Source organism: Ochotona princeps, chromosome 12 (assembly GCF_030435755.1).
Source record: "Ochotona princeps isolate mOchPri1 chromosome 12, mOchPri1.hap1, whole genome shotgun sequence".
Taxonomy (NCBI): domain Eukaryota; kingdom Metazoa; phylum Chordata; class Mammalia; order Lagomorpha; family Ochotonidae; genus Ochotona; species Ochotona princeps.
In genome coordinates this window covers 12,332-40,059 of record NC_080843.1, presented here as the reverse complement: position 1 = coordinate 40,059, position 27,728 = coordinate 12,332, and the positions used below count along the sequence as shown (strand labels likewise).

Genomic DNA, 27,728 nt, shown 5'->3' with positions numbered 1-27,728 from the left:
GCCCTCTCGGGGATTCTCCAATGGGGAACGGGGCCCTGGCCGTGGGCGGCGCTCCCACCCTCGCTGCGGCCCTCCGCCAATGGGCGTCCGCGTGGGCGGAGCCGGCGGCGCGCTGTGCGCCGCGGAGCGCGCCGGAGCTCGGGGCGCGGGCGCTGGGCCGGCGGCTCTGGGCGCAGCATGGCGGTGGAGGAAGAGGGCTTGCGCGTCTTCCAGAGCGTGAGGATCAAGATTGGTGAGTGCTGTGGCTCCGGCTCCCGCGCCCCCTCGCACGCTCGGCCCCCGGTCGGAGGGTCCGCAGCGGGAGTGCCCTGCAGGGTGCACGCTTCGGGCTAGGCCTGGGGGACCCAGGGGTTCCTCCGCACCCCAGGCGCAGCCGGGGAAGATGCCGTGTGTGTAGTGTGCGGGAGTCCTCTGAGTGCAGAAGTGTGCATGAGTGTGCACTGTGTGTGTGCAGGAATGTGCCTGTGTATACGGGTGTGTACCGTGTGTGCATGAGTGTGTGCCTGTGTCTGTGCTTGTGTGCGTCCCTGTGTGTGTGTGTAAATATGTGCGTATGTGTGGGAGTGTGTGTGTGCCTGTGTGTACAGACATGTGTGTGCCTCTGTGTGTGTACTTGTGTATATCTGTGGTATCTGTGTGCAGGAGTTTGGGGGTGTGTGAGGGTGGAGGGGAGCATGCTGCAGAGAGCCAGTTCAGGCCTGCCTGGGGACTTACATGGGGTGTCCACCTGTGTTGAGGGCTCGGCATCTCCCCTTGCCACTGGCCCAGAAGCTTCCTTTCTGGGCAGTGTGCTGCTCTTGTCTTTGTGTGGGCGGTGACCAACAGGCTGGCTGGTGGTGTGTGGTGATGCAGGCTCTGGCTGGGTGCCTGAGCCACCAGCACCTCCCCCTTCCATTGAGTGCTGACCGTGGGAGCTTGTGGTCACCAGGGCCTGCCATTCAGCACTGCCTTTCTAGGCACCAGGGATGGCCGACGTGTCCAGAAGGGTGCTGGGGGTTGAGGGGCCACTCTGGGCGCCCTGCCCCCATCTGGAGAGGCTGCCCCACTGTCTTGCGACAGTGATGGCCACACCCCACCCCCCACCCCCGGCCTTTCTGGAGTGACAGTGCACGCACAAGGCCATCTGTGGGCCTGGTGGGAGTGCTGCTTGCTAGGGTGGGGTGGGTGCTTGTGGTCACTTTCTCACCTGCTCTGGGCTTTATATCTGATCTATTCCCAGGGGTAAGAGTTGCTGGGAGCTTGGCTGGGCACTGTCACCATGGGCGTGTCACTGTGGGTGATGCCTGATGCTGTGAGGTGCTCCGGCCCGAATCTGCTTTATTTCAGTGTTCATGTCGTCACTGGGACACTGTTCCAAAGCTCAGCCTAGGGGCACTGTAGGTAGGGGTGGTGCTCTGGGTGCTTGCAGTGCCTGGGGGTGGGAGCAGAGACCACTCCTGGGAGGGCCTAGGGATGTGAGGGTGGCTGTGTCTCCCTGCCCAGGGAGTTCAGGGGGTTTGTGGGGAAGCCACAGCTTGTGCCTCATGGGAGGATTCCTGTGGAGAAGTACACCGAGGACTCAATTCTTTGTAGAGCAGCAGTGAGAGAGGAGCAGCCCTCCTGGCCTGTCTCAGTGCTGGGGGCAGGCTTTGAAAAGCAGTGACTGGGCCGTCCTACGTGGGCACCCCTGCTCCCTAGTGTCTGGGGAGAAGAGCTGTAAGTGCTGTCCCCCTCCCCTCTGCAGGGCTGGGAGGAGATACATCCTTGTCCGTTTGGGGTGGGCGGTGGTTGGGCAGCACAGTCGTGCATGCGAAGGTGAGGCGCAAACAAGTCTGAGCAGAAGCCGCTGGCCAACTGTTGCTGAGTTAAAGGGAGGGAAGGGACAACCCCGCTGGGTCAGTGTACTCTGTCTGACTGTGTCCTCCCTTGGGCACCTGGGTTCCTACCTTCCAGGTATTCCTGGGCAGCCAGTGCAGGAGCCTGCCTCTGCTGTTTGCTCCCACCCCTCCACAACACCCCCATATCTTCCACCTCTGCAGCTGGGGGAACTTGCTGGCCATGCTGCTTAAGTCCATAATCACCCTTCAGGTGGGGTCTGCAGCCACATAACCCAGCAGTCACCACTGGTGCCACTGTGAGACAGGCAAGCTTTTGGGGGAAATGGAAGGGGTGCTGTTTTAGAATGAAACCTTGGCGGGCCCGGCGGCGTGGCCTAGCGGCTAAAGTCCTCGCCTCGAAAGCCCTGGATCCCATATGGGTGCCGGTTCTAATCCCGGCAGCTCCACTTCCCGTCCAGCTCCCTGCTTGTGGCCTGGGAAAGCAGTCAAGGTCGGCCCAATGCTTTGGGACCCTGTACCCGCATGGGAGACCCGGAAGAGCTTCCAGGTTCCTGGCGGTGCAGCACCGGCCGTTGCAGCTCACTTGGGGAGTGAATCATCGGACGGAAGATCTTCCTCTCTGTCTTTCCTCCTCCTCTCTGTATATCTGACTTTGTAATAAAATAAATAAATCTTTTAAAAAAAAAAGAATGAAACCTTGGCTTCCACAACAGGCTAGAACGTGTGGTACTCCATGGGTTCATCCAGAGGCTAAAGCTTGGGAAAAGGGAAGAATCTCTTTGTCACTTCCTCTTTCATTTTCCTTCCCCATTTTCAAACAAGATAACTGAAGAGAGCAGAACAAACTGGAGCCCTTGTGGTGCAGGCACTCCTGCTCCCCAGTCACATCTCATTTGATTGATTTGGATGTGAACAGGCCATGGGGGGATAGTCATGTGGTCTGTGTGTGCATGAACAACAGGAGTGGTCACGTGGTCTGGGTGTGCATGGGATGGGGCAGTGGTCACATGGTCTGGGTGTGCATGTGATGACCAGTGATAGTGTGGTCTGGGTGTGTGTGGGATGGGGCAGTGGTCTTTTTTTTTTTTTTTTCTGTGATTTTTATAAGTTAGCTCTTTTTTTTTAAATTATTTATTATTTAACTTCAGTAATTACATTGTATTATGTGACACAGTTACATAGATACTTGGGTTCTCCCCACCCCTCCCCAAACCCTCCCACCATGGTGGATTCCTCCACCTTGTTGCATAACCACAGCTCAAGTTCAGTTGAGATTTCCCCATTGCAAGCGTATACCAAACATAGAGTCCAGCATCTTATTGTCCAGTCAAGTTCAACGGCTTCTTAGGTATACCCTCTCTGGTCTGAAGACAGAGCCAGCAGAGTATCATCCCAGTCAATTGAAAGCTCCAACATACCATCAGCAAAAATTTACATCATTATGGAATTAATTGACATAGTAATGAGTAACCAATATGTTAAAAGTAAATGCGAGTTCCCAGCCACCTTCTGTGACCACCTCTCCTATACTTCAATTTTAGTTTATACACAACATATAACATTCAAAACATAACATGTTATACATAACATCATATCATCTTAAATCAAGGCAAACATGTGGTATTTAACCTTTTGGGATTGGCTCATTTCCCTTAGCATGATGGTTTCCAGTTTGGCCCATTTGGCCACAAAGAACTGCATTTTGGTTTTTTTAATAGCTGAGTAGTATTCCATGGAGTAGATGAACCATAGCTTTCTTATCCAGTCCTCTGTTGATGGGCATTTTGGTTGTTTCCATGTTTTTGCAATTACTGATTGTGCTGCTATGAACATAGGAGTGCATGTTGGTTGGGGCAGTGGTCTTATAGTCTGGGTGTGCATGGGCTAGAGCAGTGGTCATGTGGTCTGGGTATGGGTGGGCTGGGGTAGTGGTCATGTGGTCTGGGTGTTCATGGGATGGGGCAGTGGTCATGTTGGCTGCATGTGTATGAGATGGGCAGTGGTCACATGGTCTGGGTGTGTGTGGGATGGGCAGTGGTCACATGGTCTGGGTGTGTGTGGGATGGGCAGTGGTAATGTGGTCTGGGTATGGGTGGGCTGGGGCTTTGGTAATGTGGTCTTGGTGTATGTGAGATGGGCAGTGGTAATGTGGTCTGGGTGTGCATGGGCTGGGGCAATGGTCACATGGTCTTTGTGTGATGGGCAGTGGTCACATGATCTGTATGTGTTTGTGCGATGGGCAGTGATCACATGGTTTGTGTGTGCGATGGGCAGTGGTCATGTGGTCTGGTTGTGTGTGTGTGATGGGCAGTTCTCACATGGTCTGTGTGTGCGATGGGCAGTGGTCACATGGTCTGTATGTGCGATGGGCAGTGGTCATATGGTCTGGTTGTGTGTGTGATGGGCAGTGGTTACATGGTCTGTATGTGTGATGAGCAATGGGCAGTAGTGACCAGAGGAAGCGTGTGCTAGGACTCCTAGTCGTGCCCTTCTTGGCTGGTAATGCTTTCCTTTTCTGCAGCATTTACTATGTTTTAGAATACATCATCTTATATGTATAATGTGTTTGGTAACGATAACAGTGTTTCTCGAGAAAGAACAGAAGTGAAGTGAGGCTTTGCGTCCTGACCAGCTGGCTTCTTGGAGCTCTTTGGGCTGCCCTCCTGTCCTGCTGTCCGGCTGTGTGGTGGTGCCTGTGAGGCCTGGGGGCTGTGCTCTCTCTCCGCCTCTGCTGCCAGACTTCCTGTGATGCCTGGCTTCCTCTCTTTTCTCCCGATGTGTCATGCTTTTCCAAGTACATGTGTCACCCTAAAATCAGAGCTTGTCTTCAGATAAGGGCCAACCACAGACATTGATGCTGACAGCTCTTCCCAGGGACACTGCGTGTCCCTGGCCTATGGGAGCTTTAAGGGGCAGCCACCTCTGGCCCCACTTTGCTTGACTGCCAGATAAGTGTCAGCAGGAGAGCAGGCAGAATGACAGGAAGGGGGACCTGGCCATCTGGACAACAGGAAGGTGACAATTGGAAAAGCCTCAGCTTTCCTTGAATTTCTCCTGCATGAGAGGTGTCACACCTGGGTCTCAGAGTGCTACAGGTAGTCCTGAGGTGTCACACCTGGGTCTCAGGGTACTAAAGGTAGTCCTGAAATGTTATGTCTGGGTCTCGATGCCATAGCTTTGTCCTGATGTTTCATAAAGTACAAGTGGTGCTTCTCGCCTTCAGTGCCACCGCTTCTTTCAGACTCAAGCACTGATGTGCAGCATTCTCACAGGTCCATGCAGCACATGGCTCAATGGCCACATGTGGATCTTGGCATCAGAGAGTTGAGATTCTCCTGAGCTCTGGGAGGCTAAAATTAACTGGAATATTGTATTAACCAAAGTCAGTAGGGTGGATTGTATTATTTTCACGCCCAAGGATGATGTGTGTGACCAGCTCTGTCTGCCGAAGTCACAGAGGGGAGGGTCCGAGGGTCAATCCAGCCATTAGCTCCAGGGTCTGCTGGGCTCGTGTGGGGTAAAGGGAGGAGGCAGGCTTTGCGAGAGTGCTGTGTGTCTCATGCTATTCCATCTCAATTCTCACAAATGAACTCTCAGAGTTTTGTAACACTGAGGCTAAGAAATGAGATTCTCAGAATGAAGATGCCTCAGTCATCCAGTATGTAGATGCCCAACAAAGGCCCACGCTATGGAATGAGCTCATTTCCACTGCTTCATGCTGTCTGCAGTCTCTGCCATCTTGGATTTGAAGTGGGCATCAGGAGGGCTGGGGAAGATAAACAGCATCTTTAGGGACAAGGAAGCAGCCAGCACTGAGAAGGGAAGGAATTGTCACTATCTTGCAGGCCTGGGCAGTGAGTAAGTCAGCAGTTAGGAGTGTCTGGGACCTGCCAATGGTCAAGGGGCTCAAGAATGGATGCTGGAGAGCAGAGAGGTGGTGATGGCAAGGTCTTGAGGGCCAGATGTGATTGAGCAGGGTCATTGGTTTCTCTGGCCCTTTTGGTGCAGGATGGGTGGATCTTGGCTGCACAGGGAGACACTGTGAAAGCATTCAAATGGTAAATGGCATTAGGGTGCAGGGGGTCTCATCTTGCTGTTGTGCCACAACATCGCCCTCACATGGTGGACTGACTGCTTCCTCCAGGAGGTGCACATGATGACTTAAACATGGAAGACTGAGGAGAGGGGGAGGGGGAGGTATCAGCTGGACACAGTCACTAGTGAAGTGGCCTAGTGTGTTTGTGAAGCCTAAGATGTGACTTGTGCAAGTGGCACTGAAGGTTAGGGCAGCTGGGTGCCTTGGAGATGGTTCTGCCCTGGCTGTGTCTCCGGGTTGTGCAGCAGGAAGAAACTCAAGAAGGTAAGTGTCTCAGAAAGCTGCACCTGCAGCTGACCAGGCTCGGAGTGTGGCCAGAGAACAGGAGGGGACTGGTGGCAGTGGCATCTGGCCAACTTTGATGGCTTGCAGCCTATGACTTTCTGAGACTTGGCAGCTTGCTTACAGGCCCTTCTTAGGTGAGGTTGCCATTTGTTTATACATCAAGCAGGTGCAATCCACTGTTTGCAGAGGCCCCTCAGGGCTTCCTGTGCTTTGTTCGACATGTGCCCCTTTGGTTATTGTCTCAATCTTGAGCAACTGACCAAAGTGCCAATGATTGCTTGACCCTGGACTTACTAGATTAGTTTGGGACTCTGACATTTCATGCGTTTGTCAGCTGTGCAGGTATTTGCCTTAAGTGAATATTGCTGAAACAGGTTCTCCCCAGGAGCATCCAACAGCACAAGGGCATCTGAGACCGTGTTTGGAGGATGATGGTGGTTGACCCTGGTGCCCAGCGTGGTGGTCTGACCCAGAGAGATGTTGCAACTTTGTGGATGGCTTAGTGACACATCCTGGTGATGTGGAGATGCCCCAGGAACAGCCAGGTGCGTCCCAGCCCTTGGGAGAATCAAAACCAGGAAGTCAGAGGCACAGCAGCTGGCCTTGTTCACACCCTGCAGGAGCCTCCGCCTGGGACAAGGAGACGCAGAGCTGCACGATGTTCACATAGGTCTCAGGAGTTAGCCCCAAGGGACCCCACTGGACCATCTCCTCAGCAGAAACCCTGTGGTGGAGTGACCTGGGCCAGAGAGCAAGACCTGGAACAGAGCAAGGTGGGGGGCAGCAAGTGAGCCCTCCAGAATCCTGTGTCCACTCAGTGGCCCTCCTTGGGCTGAGAGGTTTCCCTGAGCACTGTGAGTCCTTGGCTCCTGCCTGAGGTTCACTGGACAGCTGCCCTGGGCAGCTGCCCTGGGCCGTAAGGGTCCTCTCCACACCTACTAGCCAAGGGCCTAGAGCTCAAGCTTCCAGGAAGCACAGTGCCTGCTCCGGGGCATTGCAGAGGGTTTTCCTTGCTTGTGGCCAGCAGGGGGTGACGTCTAGCAAGGTAGGGAGGCAGCACTACATTTAAGGTGCTGTAAGGAGTCCAGTGACCCGCCAGGCCCCAGGTGGCCCAAGTCCAGTTCAGTGTCTGAGGCAGACACACGGAAGGCCAGTCCTCATCGCAGCTCCACTCTCAAAAACTTGCCATGGATCCAGTGGGGAAATGCAGGTCTAGGTCCAGCACTGTTCAGGTGCCGTCAGGTGCTGTGGAGGACAGTGGGAGCCTGTGGGACACCCAGCAGCCACTGGCTGGGACATGGCCCTGTGGGGTCTGGTGTGTGCCAGTGGTCATTGTTGAGGGCCACTTTTGAGGACCTGGCCACAGTGCGATGTTCCCCATGGCTGGGGCCACTGCCACTGACACCCTTGGGAAGTGACTATGTGATATGTGGCACAGTTACTCTGGCACCACTTCCATTGACTGCTGGGTTCAGGGCAGGGCTGCGACAGGAACCTGGATGTGGAGCTGGGCTGAACTGGTGCCAGGAAGGGTCAGGGTTGGCGCTTGCGGTGCTACTGACCCAGGCCTGACCGCCAGGTGACCCTGGGGCACAAATGCCTCCATGGCAGGAGCGCGCCCAACCTCCAATAAATGAACAAGCAGCCAAAGGGAAAACTTGGGCAGCAGTGCCCACTGAAAGGAGAGACCGGGTGCACCTGTAGCCATGCAGAGCTGTGACCTCAAGCAGATGAGATGGGGTCTAAAGTAGCCCCTTGGCCTGGGAGCCAGGTGAGTGCAAACCCTCCAGAAGAGGAGGAGCATCCCCACGAACAGAAGCCGAGGAGAACTTGGAAGTTCCTGCGGAGCAATGTCATGTGAATGATTGTTGGGGCCAGAAGGGTGAGTGGAGAGCTTTGCCTTGCAGGTGCATCTGAGTGTGTCACACACAAGGGCCACATCCAGTGCCCAGGGCCCCACATGCAACCAGGAAGCTGTGACACAGGTAGCATTCTGTCACCTGCCCAGGGCCTGGGGCATTTCTGTGAATGTGGGAAAGACATTCGCACTGAGGTGCAGGTGCAGTTGTCAGGGTATCCTGAGAACCGGGGAGTGAGGGTGGGTGCCAGCAGCCTCCTCGGGCCTTGGATCCCTGGAAGTGGCTCTCACACCAGGGTTGTTAGTGGAGATACAAGTCTGCCCACGTGTCAGAGTGCCTTAGAGAACCTCTTTTGCTAAAATAGACCAACAAGCAGAGTGTGGGTAAGGACCAGGGATACTTGTTCTGTCCCTGTTCCTCCTGCTCATGTCTCCACACCCAGCCTGTGTTCCCCTGATATTCAGCGTTACCAGTGGTGGTTTTCAAGCACATTTGGACCCCCTCCCCATTTTGGGAGAGTCACAATAATATAGAGCTCAATTTGACACCTCAATCAGTGTCCTGGTGTGCCTAGTGACTTAGAAGCTGTTCTGTTGTCGCAGGTGCCTGTGGCTCATAGTACCCTAAAGGGGCGGTGGTCTCAGGCCCAGCATTAGGCGGCAGCACCTTGGTCTCTGGAGACAGACATGGCATCTTACCCTGCATTAGCCAACAGGTGGATCCCATGCCTGGTTTATCCCTGGAGTTGTTTGTCTTCATGGGAGCTGGGTAGTTTACAAAATATACAAAATCTTCCTTCCTGTCATGACCTCTTATGTCAGCATGGGATCAAATTCTCAAGACCACTCAGGGCCCGAGAGGCTGTGTTGGTGACTTTGCTTTTCCTGCACCTAGCACAGTGAGGCACTTTGGTCCCGAGGGTGCTTTAGTGTCTGTCCCCTGGGTGGTGCATGGGAAGGCGGAGACAGTTCCCCAGGGCAGACAGCTCCCTTTCTTGGACTGGTGCCTGGCTCTGCCCTTTGGCTTCACTGAAACCATGCCCTACCCCCGCTCATCTTGCCTCGGCCGTAGGCCTGGAGGAGCTCACTGGGCACTGTGGGGCAGTTCAGTCCCACACCCGGGTGTCTCCTCTGGGCCCAGGCTGAGTTGGGGTTTTCCAGGGCTGGTGTCAGGGGCCAGCAATATGGGCTGCTTGGGAAAGACCCCGGGGCTGAGCTGGGCTCCAGCTCTGAGGCCTGGGGTTGGCCTCCTGTTCCCACGGCCTCTGGCCTGGGCTGAGTGGGGAATTCCGGATCCTCAAGTGGCAGCTGTTGGTCTCAGCCTATTCAGGAAGCCCAACTGACTGCCTGGGGTTGGTCAGGAGGCGGGCACCACATGGGAACGTGGCTGGGACACACCCTATCTTCCCTGCTGACCTGCATGGGAGTGGACATGGTGTGGAAACATGGCTGGAAGGTACATGCCTCCTTTTCCCTGCTGACGTGTGTGGGCCCAGCTCCTCCAAAGGCCATGTTGGACATGAGTCTAATAAAGGCAACCCCAGAATGAGCAGAGCAGAATGCCTACCCATGACAGGAGGAAGTCCATTTTAGCCACCAGATACCTTGTGGTCGACTTCCTGTCCCTGTGCTGCAGCCAAGAACAGGATGACTGCTCTCTTTGGGGTCCCCCCGTGATAGGCAGCATCCACTTGTGAATACTGAGCAACACTGTGGGCACCTGCTGGCCTGTCTGATGTCACCCTTTCTGTCTAGGAGTTGAGGTAACAGATGCTGCCTACCTACTTTTGTTTCATCAGCTGGTGTCTCTTGACTTTAAAAACACTCTAAGTCGGAAGGCTAAGAGAGAGAGGTTCCTTATCCCGTGGTGTACTTCTCACACACCTGTGGCTGGGCCAGGCTGGAGCTGGGAGCTGGGAACTCGGTGTGGGTACCCCATGAGGTAGTAGGGACCCAGTTACTCAAGCTGTCACCTGCTGTCTCCCAGCCTCTGTATTAGCAAGAAGCTGGATTGCAAGTGGAGCTGCGACTGGAGCCCAAGACCCCCCATGGCCTCAGCATTTGCCAAATGCCAACTCCGTGTGCCTCTGGGAAGCTTTGTAAGGGCACCTTGGTTCAGGTAGGGCTGTGCCCTCCGCAGGTGCTGCTGCCCCTGTGTGGGGCTGGTCTGCTGGTCTCCCTGGCGCAGGATCCATGTACAAGGTCATGTCCTTGGCCAGAGGGGGATGGAGTGAGCCCAGTGACTCAGAGGGAGCCTCTAGGTGATGGGTTGTGGTAGACTAAACCATGGACTCTTCAGGGTCCCAAGACCTCCAGCTCCTGATCCCAAGTCAGAACCTGACCCTTCCTGGGCTCTGACAGACCCTGGCCCTTCTTGGATTCTGTCTCCTTCAGTCAGCCCTCAGAGCTTCCATCTTGGAGAAGGCAGTGGGAGACAAGGGCTGGAGACCCCTGTGACTAAGAAGGCTCCTGGGGGTCAGGGCTCCAGTCCACGGTCCCGTTGGTGTCTCCTGAACCTAGGCTACCCTGACCCTGGCCACCTGTCCACCTTATGTCAGGTGCTCAACTGTGAGCTGAGTAAGGACAGGTTGTAATGGTTAGAATTTCTTCTTCTCCCCCTCCTTTTCCTCCTCCTCCTCTTCCTTGTCTCCTTGCTCTTCTTCATTTGTTTAGCTTTATTGGAAAGACATATTAGAAAGAGAAGAAAAGATGGGCCCGGCGGCGTGGCCTAGTGGCTAAAGTCCTCGCCTTGATCGCGCCAGGATCCCATATGGACACTGGTTCTAATCCTGGAAGCTCCATTTCCCATCCAGCTCCCTGCTTGTGGCCTGGGAAAGCAGTCAAGGTCGGCCCGATGCTTTGGGACCCTGCACCCGCATGGGAGACCCGGAAGAGGTTCCAGGCTCCCGGCTTCGGATCGGCACAGCACTGGCCGATGCACTCACTTGGGGAGTGAAACATTGGACGGAAGATCTTCCTCTCTGTATCTCCTCTCTGTATATCTGACTTTGTAATAAAATAAATAAATCTTAAAAAAAAAAGAGAGAAAAAAGATCTGTCTGCTGGTTCACTCCCCAGGTGGCTGCCAGAGCTGAGCCAATCTGAAGCCGGGAGCCAGGAGCTTCTTCCAGGTCTCCCACGCTGGTGCAGAGTCCCAAGGCCCTGGGCCATTGCCTGCTGCTCCCCCAGGCCACAAGCGGGGAGCTGGAAGGGAAGCAGAGCAGTCAGGACACAGACTGACACCATATGGGATCTCAGTGCTTGCACGGAGAAGATTTAGCTGTTGAACCATCATGCTCGACCTGGAATTTCTCTTCTCAATACAGATTTACTAATTTATTTGAAAAGCAGTTAGAATATTTCATTCAGTGGTTCACTCCCTGAATGGCCACAGCAGCTGAAACTGGGCTAGGCTAAAGGCAGGAGCCAGGAGCTTCTTCTAGGTCTCCGAAGCGGGTGCAGGGCCCTAAGTGCTTGGGCCATTCTCTGTTTCTTTCCCAGGCCATGAGCCGGGATCTGGACTGGAAGTGGAGCAGCTCTTGTGGGGTTTTAGTGTCTCGGGCAGCAGCTCGGCTGATGGTCATTGTCACCTCTGGTGTGGTCTGTAGCTGCGAGTGGAGCATGCAGAGTGTGGTTTATGGATGGGGCAGCTTACTCATCTGTGCCTGTGCCAGCGGGGAGGGTGCTGTGTGCTCCTCCTGTGGTTTCAGGAACCACAGCTCCCTCAGGGCTGAGTCCCATGTGCTGGTGTGTCCTCCCTTTGACCAACTTTGGATTGCCGCTTTGGCAGTGTGTCATGCTGTACCATGCTACCTGCCACAGGTCCGTGCCAGCTGTGGTAGTGCTGGGGTGTGTGGGGCATCTGGTCTCGGGGGGTTCAGGCTCGCCATGGTTTCTCTTGTCGAGTGTCAGGTGGCTGTGAGATATCTGCAGAGGGTCAGGGTGTTTTCCTCACAGAATTGTTATGTTCGGAAAACAAACACACATTGTTGGCTGACGATTTTGAGAGAACACGTCTGTCTGCTCTAGGGTCGGCCCTAGCCGCTGTGGGCACCTTAGTGTCTTTTTGGATGAGCTGATTTCTTCAGTGAGTCGACAGGTCAGTGCTAAGTTCTTTATATAAAAATAAAAGTAAGTGGGCCCAGCGCAATAATCTAGTGGCTATGGTCCTTGCCTTGCACACCCCGGGATCCCATGGATCCCATGAGAGTGCCGGTTTGTGTCCGAGTTGCTCCACTTCCCATCCAGCTCCTTGCTCGTGGTCTGGGAAAGCAGTAGAGGATGGCCCAAGGCCTTGGGACCCTGCACCAGCGTGGGAGACCCGGAAGAAGCTCCTGGCTCCTGGCTTTGGATCCATCAGCTCAGTTTTGGCCGTTGCGGCCACTTAGGGAGTAAACCAGTGGATGAAAGATCTTTGTCTCTGTATCCCCTTCTCTTTGTAAATCTGCCTTTCCAATAAAACATAAAAATTTTTAAAAAGTCTTTAAAAATAAAATAGAAAGTAAATTTATTTAAGAGGCACCAGTATGTAGGTGGAGTGCTCCCTTCCCCTGATTCACCTCCAGATGGCTGTAGCAGTTGGGGCGGAACCAGGAGCTGTGGCCTCAACCCACATCTCCCAGGCAAGGGCCTTTCCAGAAAGCCAGGATCCGGTGGGTGCTATACTGTGGGGTAAGGCCAGACACCTGCACCTGCTGTCCAGTCTGAAGACAGTCCTGGGTACATGTGGCCAGGCTGTTTTGTTTCTAGTAGGAGAGAAAATAGGTTTCTTGTCCCTACGTGGCCCACACAGAGTTCGTATGCCGTGGTGTGCCTCTGGTTAAGAATGGAGGCTGGCATCTGACAGCTGTCTGGTAGGTACATAAGGCCCAGGGCAGCCGGTCCAACTCTGGACGCCTCGGAATCTGGCCCAGCATGGTTACTTAGTGGCTAAAGTTCTCACCTTGCAAGCGCCAGGATGCCATATGGGCAGGGGCTCTAATCTCGCCCCACTTTGCATCCAGTGCCCTGCTTGTGGCCTGGGAAAACAGTGGAGGGCGGCCCAAGGCCTTGACCCTGCATCCACGTAGGAGACCCAGAAGAGGCTCCTGGCTCCTGCCTTCAGATCCATCAGCTCAGTTCTGGCAGTTGCGGCCACTTGGGGAGTGAATCAGCAGATGGAAGATCCTGCCTCTCCTCCTCTCTGTAAATCTGACTTTCTGACAAAAATAAATAAATAAATCTTAATAAAAGAAGAAGAATCTAAGCCACTGAGATAGGAATTCTGTGGAGGGCAGAGGGAGGCATGTTTGCCAGGCCTCCAAGCCTTGCTGCTGCTGTACACAGCGGGCCAGTGGTCCCCATGTCCACCTGTGCTTACTGGACTATTCCTGAGACTGGGAAAAGGAGAGAGAGCCTGAAACTGCCCAGCGCGAATGGACCCTGGCACTTGTGCTCAGTGCAACCACAAAGGGAAGCACTTGTGTGGGGGTGCCAGAGGACCCCCCCACAGAAACAGGGTGATGGCTGTGTGGGTGTGGATGTGCCCAGCTCCCCCAGGCTGTGTGCTAAACCTGGCTGGGGTATAAATTCTGTGACATGTTAGAGGCTGGTGTGGACAAGGCAGCACAGTCTTCCTTCATCCTGAGGCGGGAGGTTTGCTGAAGAGCCTGGGCTGCCCATCCCTCGATGCTCTTACCGGGATGTTGACTTGGCCCTCCCAGAGGGAGAGGCAGGTGTACCGCTGTGAAGTTGGTGTGACTGGATGTGTGCCTACAGGTGGGGGGGCATGGGGAACAAATGCTGGTGCCGAGCCACTGACACCTGTCCTGTTGCTTTCCAGGTGAAGCCAAAAACCTCCCTTCTTACCCTGGGCCAAACAAGATGAGGGATTGCTACTGCACCGTGAACCTGGACCAGGAAGAGGTGTTCAGGACCAAAATCGTGGAGAAGTCGCTGTGGTAACATCTCGTGATGTTTGTATTGTGGGGAGCTGGTGCTCAGTGGCCATGGTCTGGGCGCCAAGGGAGCCCATGCCTGCCCATTGGCTATGCCCAGCACTTGTGCCCCAGAGGAGAGGTGAGAGCCAGTTGCAGCCAGGGTAGAGGCTGAGGGTTTTGTAAGGAGGAAGTGTGAATGGAAATATTTTTAAACTAATTTGAAAGACAGACACACAGGTAGACTTCCTTTCCCCTGACTTTCCTTTCAAAATGCCTGCAGCCATCAGGCTGGACTCCTCTGTGGTGGCTGGACCCAGCTCCCCGAGCCGCCAGACTGGACTCCTCTGTGGTGGCCGGACCCAGCTCCCCTAGCCGCCTCCTGCTACCACTCAGTGTGCTTTAGAAGCAAGCTGGAGCGGGAGCAGAGGCAGAACTCAGAGCCTGGCTCCTCACCTGGGAGGTTGGGGTCCCAAGTGGCCTCTAGGCCACCGCCAGGAAGTTTTTTTTACCATCTTCCTTTCAGGTTTTCTTGAGAGACATAGGTAAGATGAGAAAACATTTGGTTAAGCCAAAGGCCAACACCTGACAGGCCCTGAGGTTGGTGAGCTCGCCGCACAACCCTCCCCACTCCCCCAGCTCTGGCCTCGTCTGGGTACCAGCTCTGCACATCCAGGTGGCCGAAAATGCCCATTGTTCCCAGGTGGGGCCAGGCTGAGCCTGCTGTGGGAAGTGGTTGGGGCAGGAAGAGAAGCACTTCAGGGCAGAGTAGTTCCCCTGTGGGTTGGGGAGAGAAACCAGAGAAGAGCACGTGGCAATGAAATGTGACTGGCAAGTGGGTGGGGCTCGGATGTGGCCAGGGTGACCTGCTGAGCTCTGCAGCTGCCCAGCATGGTGGGGGGATGTGGCAAGGGGAATGTATGCAGCCTGTAACCCAGCCCTGGGATGGGGTTCAGGCCTGTGGGGCTCCATCCAGAACAAATCACCCCGGGTTTTGCCACCTATAAATGGGAACAAACAACATGATCTGGATGATGATAATCTTTTTTTCTATTAAATATTTACTTATTTTGCCTGAAAAAATAAGAGAGGAGACACAGACATCTTCTATCCACTGGTTCACTCCTCAAGTGGCCACAATGTCTGGAACTGGGCCAATCCGAAGCCAGGCACGAGGAGTTTACATAGGTGCAGGGTCCCAAGCCTTTGGGCCGTCCTCCACTGTTTTCCAGGCCATAAGCAGGGAGCTGCATTGGAAGTGGGGACCTGGGGCTTGAACCAGTGTGCATGTGGGATGTTGGTGCCACAAGTAGAAGCTTAGTGCATTGCGCACGGTGCCGGCCGTTAATGAGTCTGGCTGATGTTGGAAATGTGACTCCTCTAACCAGTGCTGCTTCTGCCGGCTCTGTTGAGACTGAGGAGCTACAGCTCTTGTTGTTTTTTCCAATAAATCTTTCTTTTTTAGATTTTTATTTTATTATTTTTTAATTGAAAAGGCGGATATACGGAGAGGAGAAGAGACAGAGAGAAAGATCTTCCATCTGATGATTCACTCCCCAAGTGACCACAACGGCTAGAGCTGAGTCAATCCGAAGCCAGGAGCTCTTCTGGGTCTCCCACATGGGTGCAGGGTCCCAAGGCTTTGTGATGTCCTTGATTGCTTTCCCAGGCCACAAGCAGGGAGCTGGATGGGAAGCAGGGCCGCCAGGATTAGAACTGGCGACCATATGGGATCCCGGGGCGTGCAAGGTGAGGACTTTAACTACTATGCTATAGCACCGGGCCCTGGTTTCATTTTTTCAGAATTTGTTTACAGGCGGTGAGTTAGGGGGCATGTAGGGCGGGGAGAGAGGTCTTCCCATTTGCCAGTCCATGCCCCAGATAGCTGCAATGGCCAGGGCCAGGAACTCCGTGCTGGTCCCCTGTATAGGTGCGGAGACTCCAGCACTTGGATAATCTTCTGCTTTCCTTCCCTGGTGATTTAGCGGGGAGCAGGATTGGAACTGGAGCAGCAAGGCCCCAAATCAGCACATGGGTTGGGGATGCTGGCAGTGTGCGTCATGGTTCAGCCTGCTGTGCTACCCTAGGACCTTGAAGGTGCTCGCTAACGAGAACTGCAAGGCCAAAAATGTGGTCAGGGTCCAGGGTCCAGGACATCACTGAGGCTGTACCCCAGACCTAGCTGTCCATCTGTGTGTAGTTGGTGGCATTCCCTGAACACTGTTGTACCATGTTGGCTATTGCAGTACCAGCTCATGCTGTGCCTGTGACTGGCACAGACTCTTCAATCTTCCTTGCAGGCAGTTTTAATAATCTCATTTGTTGGTGCATTGATTTATTCTTTTTTTTTAAATTTGAGTGACACACACACACACACACACACACAAATTTCTCTCTTTTTTAAAAATTGGATTCCTTTATTTTTATTGGAAAGGTGGATTTACAGAGAGGGGAGATAGACAGATTTTCTGTCCACTGGTTCACTCCCAGGTGGCCATAATGGCTAGAACTGAGCTAGTCCGAAGTCGGAAGCCATGAGATTCTTCCAGGTCTCCCACACGGGTGCAGGATCCCAAGGGTTTAGGCCATCTTTTACTGCTTTCCCAGGCCATGAACAGGGAGCTGGAAGGGAAGTGGAATGAACAGCCAGGACATGAATTGTGGCCTGTATGGGATCCTGGTGCTGGCAAGGTGAGGATTTGGCCACTGAGTCATCACACCGGGCCCATACACACAAATCTCTTATCTGCTGCCTCACTGCCCAGCTGCCCATAGTGGCAAGGGCTGGCCAGACTGAACCTGTGCACTGAGAACTCAGTCTGGCTCATCAGTAACATTGCTGCCTTTCACGGAATGCTCTGGCAGGATACTAGAGTTGGGGTGCAGGAGGCATCCAATCCAGACACTCTGATCCAAGGTGTAGTGTCTCCTGGGGCGGCTGAGCTACTGCGCCCCGTGCTCACCTGTAAATGGAAATTTGTTGAGGTGAGACTGGGAGCTGACAGCACAAGAGAACTCAATACACAACAATCAGAGGGCTACAAACAGGACTTAGTGTGGAGGCCTTGCAAGCTGAGCTCTGAGAACTCGCCCCAGAGAGTTAGGGGCAGATAGATGAACTCATTCCATCACAGGCATTAACAGGAAGATGAACACTCAGCTGGGCACTCAGCATTTGAGACCAAAAACTGGCTGCTGCGGGTTTGCACTCAGCACTCAGCCACACCGCTGCCTAGGAATGTTGGGTCATGTTTGTGCATGGGTGGTGCAGCCATCAGCGTCATGGATGCTGCTGCCTGTCCATCAGACACACAACCCAATCATTTCTTTTTTTTTTTTTTTAAAGATTTATTTTATTTATTTATTTATTTTTTTTTTTAAGATTTATTCATTTTATTACAGCCAGATATACACAGAGGAGGAGAGACAGAGAGGAAGATCTTCCGTCCGATGATTCACTCCCCAAGTGAGCTGCAACGGGCCAATGCGCGCCGATCCGATGCCGGGAACCTGGAACCTCTTCCGGGTCTCCCACGCGGGTGCAGTGTCCCAAAGCATTGGGCCGTCCTCAACTGCTTTCCCAGGCCACAAGCAGGGAGCCGGATGGGAAGTGGAGCTGCCGGGACCAGAACCGGCGCCCATATGGGATCCCGGGGCTTTCAAGGCGAGGACTTTAGCCACTAGACCACGCCGCCGGGCCCGATTTATTTTATTTTTATTACAAAGTCAGATATACTGAGAGGAGGAGAGACAGAGAGGAAGTGGAGCTGCCGGCATTAGAACCAGCGGCCATATGGGATCAAGGCGAGGACCTTAGCCACTAGGCCACGCTGCCGAGCCCCCAACCCAATCATTTCTGAGAATTTCCATGGATGATGTTGAGTGGGCCAAGAGCTCGATGGTGCAGGTACAGAATGAAGACCTAAAGTACCAGGCATGAGAGGACAAAGCAGTTGGAGAAGCTGGGTGAGACTGGCGAGTAACAGAGCGTCACATTGCTGAGTGTAATCCAAGGTGGAAAGAAGCGGATGGGCATGGCAGAGTAGCTTACGCTGCCCTCTGTGACCCTGGCATCCCTTACTCATAGGTTTAAGGCATGACCCTGGCATCCCTTGTGAACAACGTTTCAAGTCCTGGCTGCTCCAGTTCCAATCTAGCTCTCTGCTAACGTGCCTGGGAAGGCAGTGGAGCATGGCCCAAGTGATTGGGCCACTGGGCCCATATGGGAGACCTGGTGAAGCTCCTGGCTCTTGGGTCAGCCTGGCTGAGCCCTGGCCATATGTGGCTATTTGGGGAGTAAGTTGGTGAAGGAAGATCTCCTCTGTGTCTGTCACTCGGCCTTTCAGATGAAAAAAATATATATATATATCATATATTATATTAAAATATATTGGATAATATATTGTATAATGTATACATAATTATATATAATATTTATTTTTAAAAGTACCAAGAAACAGAAACATAAGCAGGATTTAAAAAAAGGAATGACCTCTATAACTTGAAAAAAATATAAAATTGCTAGAAATTAAAACTGTAAGATTTAAATAAAAATCTCAGTAGATGGCACAGCTGATTAAATATGCTGCCAGGAAGACTGAGGGAAGATCTGACACCTGAGGATAGCGAGAGGCCTAGAGACACTTGGTCTGCGGGGCAGGGACGTGGGAGGTCTCACTGGAGGGACCAGACTAGAGACCAGGTCCTCTGGCAGCTTCCACCATCCCCTAAGTAGAAAGTGATGACAGTCACAAAGCCAGGGTCCAGGCTTTAGCCCCTGCACACCTGCTGTTGCCACACTTCCCTGTGCCATGTGCTGACCTCGGGGAGTGGAGTTTACAGCCTGCTGGCTTTGCCTCCTCCAATGACTGTGACATTGGGACCAGCTCACTCATCTGGCTGTCACTATAGAGAGAACAAAGCCTGCATCTGTGTGTCCGTGCTTAAGAGGTGTGCAGCCTGCTCTCTGGCCGGCTAGAGCCAGCAGTGCCGTGCAGCCTGTGCTGCAGCCACCGATGGGTTATTCCCGTGGCCTGTGATGGACAGTAGCTGAGCTAAGCCTCTGGCTGTTGCCAGGATATGGCAGCCCAGCGTGGAGCTGCAGGTGGCTGCATCTAGGGTCCTGGGTACCTTGAGTTGCCCACTGTAGTCAGCACTGGCCCCAGGGGGTCTTGCTCACGATGCTGCTATGAGCAGGTTCACGGGTGGAGTTCAGGAGATGCCTCTGCCCAGGTTTGTTTTAGGCACTTGTTGGAGCAGGTGAATTTTGGACAAACCCTTTCTCCCAGTACCTGAGCAAAGTAGCTTTCCTAGTGTTTAGCACAGACCAGTATAACTTTTCAGGTAACAACTTTTGACTGTTATTTGCTCATCTAAGCTAAAATGTTGGCTGGACTTGCATGATGGGGTTGGGCTTGGAGCTTCCTCTGAAAGCACCCAGGAGTCCCTGCGAGCACCTCTTGATCCTTTAAGGGGGAGGGGACACAGAGCCTAGGGCAGCCAATGCCGATGGCACTCCCCAGGTGCATTGGAACTGCCTGAGTTGGGTGAGTCCATTGTATCCAGAATTTTCCATGAGCTTTCCGTGGCTCTCCTTGAGGACACTGTCCTGCTGTACCCTGACACTGTGGAGATGCTTCCTCACTCAGTGGGCTGGCAGTGGGGTCCTGGTGTGTCATCCTCTTCCTTGTCTAGGTTCCTCCCACGGGCCTGGAGGCGAGGAACTCATGCTGGCCCCACAGGGCCGGGCGCCTCTGTGGTGTGTGGTCAGGTGGGCGAGGCAAGCCACAAGGCTCTGTTTACAAGGCAATTCCTTCCTGTTACAGACTAACAGCGGCCATTTTTGTTCTGTACTTGGTAGTTATGCAAATTGTCACCATAAGTTAAAATTAGAACTGGAAATTAAAACTACAGTTGACTGTACCATATACACAAACATCTCACCCTGACACCACACGAGGGTGTTCCCCACACAGATGCCTCGCACTGTACCCACCCCCCTGTGGGCACATCACACCCTGGGCATTAGGCTGAGGACAACACGCATGAGAACACCAGGTACAGGGTTGCATTTCTGGTTGGTGTTGCAGAGGGCCACGGTAGGACACACCTGGGCTGCTTTGCTGGGTCAGCCCCTCGGGAAGTGGTTTTCTGGGGGAAGGGAAAGCGCAGCAAAGGATGCTGTCACCTGGCAGGAGCACAGCTGGCCTCCCTCAGGTGCTCCTGACGAGACCTAGGTGCTGACAAAGAAAACGGGGAAGGAGGGTAGGACTGCCTGAGAAGTGTCCCTGCTAGTTCATTTATCTTCTTGAAGCTGAAGTGTCAAGAAAGACTCAAGGTCGCAGAAAGACCTAGAACATTGCATCCCTGCCCAAAAGGACCTGCCTTGTCCTCAGTGCTCAGGCCCTTTGGCCATCCTGTGCTCACGTCTCCAGGGTCAGCAGGGACCCTGAGTCCATCCTGTGACAAGGATTTGCAGAGCAGAGTACCTGCCAGCACTGGGTAGCACCTGTTGGCTTTGGATGGCTCCTGTAGGGGAAGGGGAAGGTGATGGGTGATCCCAATGATGCCCCCTGTTGGGTAGCTACAATTCTGGTGGGCATCACCTGACTGCGTAAAGCAACAAACACATGCTACAGAGCCCACATGTCCCAGGAGCTGCACATGTGGGGTTCGGGTCTGCCCCTCTCTGTTATTTGGTGGGCGGGGGGACAGGGATTTCCACGAGTTTGGTTGCCACGAGGTTCTGGTCTTTGTAGGACATCTGGGCAGAGTCTTGGTGTCAGGTGCAGTATAAGCTGGTGATGCTGCTATGACAGAGGCAGGAGGTGGAAATGCATCAGTGGCCATGTTGGATGCTGGGAGTAGGGTAGGGTTGGAGGCTCTGTGGTTCCTCTAATCCCTGCCTCGCTCTTTACCTGCCTAGGATGGGCAAGGGTCACTCACGCCGGTCTGCGGATGCTGGTCAGCTGCTGGCCAGTGGATGTGGCCAAGACCAGCAAGCCAGAGCACTGCTGTCAGGCTTGGTGCCAGTGCGTGTTCACGGGCTGCATGAGAAGCCATGGTCATTGTGTTGTTCTGGGCTATAGCCCTGCATCTGGAATGTGTTTGATACAGGCACCTGCATGGTTGACTGCCCCCTTCTCACTGTAGGGGCAGAGCTGGCCTGGACTGGGAACCTTAGCCAGCTGACCCAGCGTAGGTTTGGTTGCTGTCCTCATGGGTGGTCTTCATGTGCCTTCCACAGAAGTTTTCAGTGTGTCTCTGAGAATGGCAGGAGCAGGAATGGGAAAGGCAGGTCCAGGTGCATGGCTGCCCTGGCCCAGTGGATGCTGGAGAAGGCAATGTCTCCTCTCTCCTCAGGTCTCGTGTCCGGAGGCAAAACCAAGACTCAGTGTTGAGGGGCAGACATTCCCTTGTCAATGCAGAGAGGTGACCAAGGAACTGTCTTCCTGCAGCTCAGGGGTGGGAATAGGGCGTGGCAAAGGGTGCTGTTGGTGTGGCAACCACAGAGCTCAGAGCCTGCTCACTGTTCTTGCCCTGAGGCCCTGCTGGATGTGGGAACCAGTCTGTTGGAGGCTTTCCTGCTTCAGCACCTGTGGACCTGGTCCTCTTCCAGTTTTGTTCCAATCACATCGTGTGGGCTCTCACCTTCCTGTGCAACTCATTGTGAATCTGATCTCCCAGGCCAGGCTGGAGCTTGTGGGCAAGGGGTCTCTGCCAGGTGGGACTGTGGATCTGCCACCTCAGGAGGAGGGAACCAGGTCCACTGCAGCCTCTCCAAGGTGACCTCTGCCCTTCTCTCCCAGGATCTGTTCCCTCTGGCAAGGCCTTATTGAGGGTTCTGAAGTTTGAAACGTTTCCTGCATCACTGGGTGTCTGTCTGGCCTCCCCATTGAGTCCCTGTTTTCATCATGTCGGGTCTTAAAAGATCCCGTCATATTTTAGCTGGTCTGTAAGGATTTAGGGCCCCTTTAGGGGAATGTGAGGACAGAGGCCAGTAACCAGAGAGGGATACTGGCCCTACCACTTGGGATTGGGCTGTACTGTCCTGACATCCATGAGTCTTGCAGGTGGATGTGGGACCACTGTGTGGCTAGGGAGCCTTGGAGAAGATGTGCAAGCTTTTCCCCCTTGGTCTGCCCCAACACTCCCAGAAGCTGCTTTTTTTTGTATATGTTTTGAACATTTTTTTAATTTATTATTTTATGATATGGTTCCATAGATCCTGGGATTTCCCTTATCCCCTCCCCAATTCCCTCCCCCTTCACTGGGTTCCCCTATATTATTACTATAGTATAGTTCTTCATAAACAGTCATATGTTCATCTTTGCGGACAAGGACAATGGCAGAGAGTCCAGCATCCTATTGTCAAGATACAGTAAACAGTTTCACTGGGAGTCCATCTTTTGTCTGGAAGTAGAAATGCATACTGCATTGTATCCTCACATGTGTGTATGATAATCTCCATTACACAGTTACTATACATCCCCTTAAATGAAAAACCACAAAATAAAATCAACAACAGGAAGAAAAAAGAAATTAACCATACCATGAGGTTAAATAATATGCTGCTGAATGACTAATATGTCGCTGAAGAAATGAAAAAGAAAATCAATCTTCTTGGGCCCGGTGGCATGGCCTAGCGGCTAATGTCCTTGCCTTGAATGCACTGGGATCCCATATGGGCACCGGTTCTAATCCCAGCAACCCCACTTTCCATCCAACTCCCTGCTTGTGGCCTGGGAAAGCAGTCAAGGACGGCCCAATGCATTGGGACCCTGCACCTGTTTGGGAGACCTGGAAGAGGTTCCTGGTTCCTGGCTCCGGATCGGCACAGCACCAGCCTTTGCGCTCAGTTGGGGAGTGAATCATCAGACGGAAAATCAACCTTCTTGAAGAAAATGATGCTATTGTATGATCACTGAAGAATTTAGTGATCAATTTAGTCACTGAAGAATTTAATCAGAAGAAAGTGTTTTGAAGAGATGAAACTTAAAAAAAAAATCAAACTCCATGAGATATAGTTTCTGCTGATCTTTGTTGGTGACATATGTCTCCTGTAGGCAACAATTAGATGTGGTTTTTTTAAATCCAATCTACCAATCTGTGACATTTGGTCATAGATTTTAAGTCATTTACATTCACGGCTAATAAGTATGGGTGGTAATTTGGTCCTGTCATTTTAGTAATGGGTTGTTCATTGATTTAGTCTTCTGTTGTCATTTTACTGAGATGTTCTTCACATTTGCCTTTGGTTTTGTTTGGTGCTATTCCTCTTCTCTGTCAAGAGAACATCTTTAAGTAACTTTTGTAGGGCAGGTTTGGAAGAGGCAAATTCTTTTAACTTTTCTTTACTGTGGAAGAATTTTATTTCATTTTCAAAGACAAAGGATGTTTTGCTGGGTACATTATCCTGGGCCAGCAATTTTTTGCTTTTAGAATCTGGAATATGTTACTCTATTCTCTTCTTGCCTGTAGAGTTTCCTTTGAGAGGTCTCCCGTGAGTATAATTGGCATTCCTTTATATGTCAGTTGATTTTTTTTACATGCACACTTAAGGATCTTTTCCTTATGTTCAGTTGAAGAGAGCTTGATTATCATGTGTCTTGGTGAGGATTGCTTTTGGTCAACCCTATTGCGGATTCTATGCCCCTCCTGGATGTTGTTAACCAATTCCTACTCTAGATGAAGGAAATTCTCCCTTATTATTTCATTAAATACACCTTTAATCCCAGTTTCTCTTCCTGCACCTTCTGGGACTCCTGTAACTCTTATATTGACCTTTTAATAGTGTCTTTCAATTCTTGAATACTTTTTTTTTTTAGCTTGATCCAGCTCTGCTTGCAGCTTTTTGTTTGTTTCCTCCTGGTGACAGGAAATATCTTCCAATTCTGAGATTATTTCTTCTACCTCCTTCATTCTATTTTGGAGACTCTCCACTGTACTTTTAATTTGCTCCGCTGTATTCTTCATTTCTAATGTATCAGCTTTCATTTCATTCATTTCCAGTGTGACAAATTCCTTGAATGCCTGCTTTACATGCTTCTCATTGTTGATAAGAAGCTTAATTTTTTTAATTATTTATTATTTAACTTCAGTAATTACATTGTATTACGTGACACAATTACATAGATACTTGGGTTCTCCCCACCCCTCCCCAAACCCTCCCACCATGGTGGATTCCTCCACCTAGTTGCATAACCACAGCTCAAGTTCAGTTGAGATTCCCCCATTGCAAGCATATACCAAACATAGAGTCCAGCATCTTATTGTCCAGTCAAGTTCAACGGCTTCTTAGGTATACCCTCTCTGGTCTGAAGACAGAGCCAGCAGAGTATCATCCCAGTCAATTGAAAGCTCCAACATACCATCAGCAAAAATTTACATCATTATGGAATTAATTGACATAGTAATGAGTAACCAATATGTTAAAAGTAAATGCGAGTTCCCAGCCACCTTCTGTGACCACCTCTCCTATACTTCAATTTTAGTTTATACACAACATAAAACATTCAAAACATAACATGTTATACATAACATCATATCATCTTAAATCAAGGCAAACATGTGGTATTTAACCTTTTGGGATTGGCTCATTTCCCTTAGCATGATGGTTTCCAGTTTGGCCCATTTGGCCACAAAGAACTGCATTTTGGTTTTTTTAATAGCTGAGTAGTATTCCATGGAGTAGATGAACCATAGCTTTCTTATCCAATCCTCTGTTGATGGGCATTTTGGTTGCTTCCATGTTTTTGCAATTACTGATTGTGCTGCTATGAGCATAGGAGTGCATGTTGGTTTCTCATAAAACAAGTGTTCTGGATATATTCCTAGGAGTGCTATTGCTGGATCATACGGTATGTTGAATTTGAGTTGTTTGAATATTCTCCATACTGATTTCCATAGAGGCTGTACCAGCCTGCAGCCCCACCAGCAGTGGAGTAGGGATCCCTTTTCCCCGCAACCTCGCCAACAAGTGTTGTTGGTGCTTTTATTCATGTGGGCCAGTCTTACTGGCGTTAGGTGGTACCTCATTGATGTTTTAATTTGGATTTCCCTTATTGCCAGGGAACTTGAGCATTTTTTCATATGTTTATTTGCCATTTGGGTTTGTTCCTTTGTGAAGTGTTTGCCCATTTCCCGTGCCCATTTCTTGAGTGGCTTGTTTGTTTTGACATTTTGGTTGTTTTGTAGCTCTTTGTATATTATGGAGATCAGCCCTCTATCACCTATGTCGTGTGCAAAGATCTTCTCCCATTCTGTGGGTTGCCTTTTTACTTTGTTGATTGTTTCTCTAGCTGTACAGAAGCTTCTTAGTTTGATGAGGTCCCAATTGTTTATTTTGGTCTCGATTTCTACTGCATTTGGAGTCTTTTTTAGGAAGTGAGGGCCTACCCCTAAGTGTTCCAGTGTTCCAACATTTTCTTCCAAAAGTTTGAAGGTTTCTGGATGTAGGTTTAGATCTGTTATCCATTTAGATCTGATCTTAGTGTATGGTGAGAGATGTGGATCTATTTTTTTGTTTCTGCAGGCTATCAACCAGTTGTCCCAACAGCATTTATTGAACAGACCTTCCCATTTGCCTGGATTGTCGTTTGTCTTTTTGTCAAAGATTATTTGGCTGTATCTGTGTGGGTTTCCTTCTGGTGTTTCTATTCTGCTCCATTGATCTTCCTCTCTATCTTTGTGCCAGTACCACGCTGTTTTGATAACCACTGCCCTATAGTATGTCCAGAGGTCTGGAACTGTGATTCCCCCTGCTAACTTCCTGTTCTTCAGGATGGTTCTAGCTATCCGTGGTTTTTTGTGCTTCCAGATGAACCTTTGGATCATTGTTTCCAGTTCCATGAAGAATGTTTTGGGCAATTTGATTGGGATTGCGTTGAATGTATATATTGCTTTTGGCAGTATAGACATTTTAATGATATTGATTTTACCTATCCAGGAGCATGGGATGTTACTCTATCTTTTGAGGTCTTGTTCAATTTCTTTTTTAAGTAGTTTGTAGTTTTCTTCAAATAAGTCTCCTACATTTTTGGTTAGATTTATTACCAGATATTTCATACTTTTCTCTGTTATTTTGAATGGTATCTTGCTGGTTAAGTCTTTTTCCATCTTGGGGCTGTTCGCATACACTATGGCTGTTGATTTTTGTTCATTAATTTTGTACCCTGCCACTCTACCAAACTCTCGTACAAGTTCTAGCAGTCTCTGTATTGAGTCTCTTGGCTCTTCTACATAAAGAATCATATCATCTGCGTATAGTGAGAGTTTAACTTCTTCGTTTCCCATTTGGATTCCTCTGATTTCTTTTTCTTGTCTTATGGCCTCAGCGAGTACCTCTAGGACTATATTGAATAGTAGTGGAGAAAGTGGACATCCCTGTCTTGTTCCAGATCTCAGTGGGAAGGGTTCCAGCTTTTCTCCATTCAGTATGATGCTGGCGTTGGGTTTTTCATATATGGCTTTAATTATGTTGTGGATTTTTCCATCTATGCCTACCTTGGTTAGGGTTTTTAGTAGGAAGTGGTGTTGGATTTTGTCAAGCTTTTTCTGCATCTATTGATACTATCATGTGATTCTTGTTTTTCAGTTTTTGGATGTGGTGTATCACATTTATGGATTTCCGAATGTTGAACCATCCCTGCATTCCAGGGATGAATCCTACTTGATCTGGATGAACGATCTGTCTGATGTGTTTTTGAATTCTGTTGGCTAGGATTTTGTTGAGAATCTTAGCATCAATGTTCATCAAAGAGATAGGTCTGTAGTTTTCCTTCTCTGTTAGTTCTCTGTCTGGTTTTGGGATTAAGGTAATGTTGGCTTCATAGAATGAGTTTGGAAGGGTTGCCTCTTTTTCTATTGTTTTGAAGAGTTTGTAGAGGATTGGGGTCAGTTCTGTTCGGAATGTTTTGTAGAATTCTGGAGTGAAGCCGTCTGGGCCTGGGCTTTTCTTTGTTGGGAGGTCTTTAATCACTGATTCAATCTCTACTTCAGTTATGGGTTTGTTCAGGTCGTTTGTTGCCTCTGGGCTAAGTTTTGGCAGGTGGTAGAAGTCTAAGAACTTTTCCATTTCTTGGTGATCTTCTGATTTGTTGGAGTACAGTGCTTTGTAGTAATTTCTAATTATGGCCTTAATGGATGCGGTGTCTGTTGTTATGTTGCCTTTTTCATCTTTGATGCTGTTAATTCTTGCCTTCTCTTGTTTTTTCTTTGTCAGTCGGGCCAGTGGGGTGTCTATCTTGTTTATCTTCTCAAAAAACCAGCTTTTTGATTCATTGATTTTGTGTATGGTTTTTTTTATTTCTATCTGGTTGATTTCCTCCCTTGTTTTGATGATTTCTTGTTTCCTATTGTGTGTGGGGCTCTTCTGCTGTTGTTTTTCCAATTCCTGGAGGTGTGTGTTTAGTTCCTGTATTTGGCGCCTCTCTTGGGCCTTGACGTGAGCTCCAATTGCGATGAGTTTACCCCGTAGCACTGCTTTGGCAGTGTCCCACAAATTTTGGAATGTTGTGTCAGAGTTTTCATTGGTTTCCATAAATTTTTTGATCTCATCTTTAATTTCTTCTCTGATCCATTGTTCGTTTAATAGCATATTGTTCAGCCTCCAAGAGTTTCTGTATTTCCTGGGACATTTTGAATTGCTGATTTCCAGCTTCATTCCGTGGTGGTCTGAGAGGGTACATGGTATGATTCCTATTTTTTTGAAGTTATTTAGATTTGCTTTGTGTCCTATCATGTGGTCGATCCTGGAG

General features: G+C 50.8%; 1 protein-coding gene across 1 annotated transcript in view; it reads left to right on the top strand.

Annotated features, from left to right (window-relative positions):
• Window positions 1–129: 129 nt before the first annotated feature.
• LOC131481528 (ras GTPase-activating protein 3-like) overlaps window positions 130–27,728 on the top strand; it is a 38,789-nt gene continuing 11,190 nt past the window's right edge. The window contains exons 1-2 of the mRNA XM_058670557.1: window positions 130–232; window positions 13,878–13,995. Of these exons, the coding sequence (XP_058526540.1) occupies window positions 178–232; window positions 13,878–13,995 (173 nt within the window). The 5' untranslated portion in view covers window positions 130–177. The remainder of the gene's footprint in view (window positions 233–13,877; window positions 13,996–27,728) is intronic.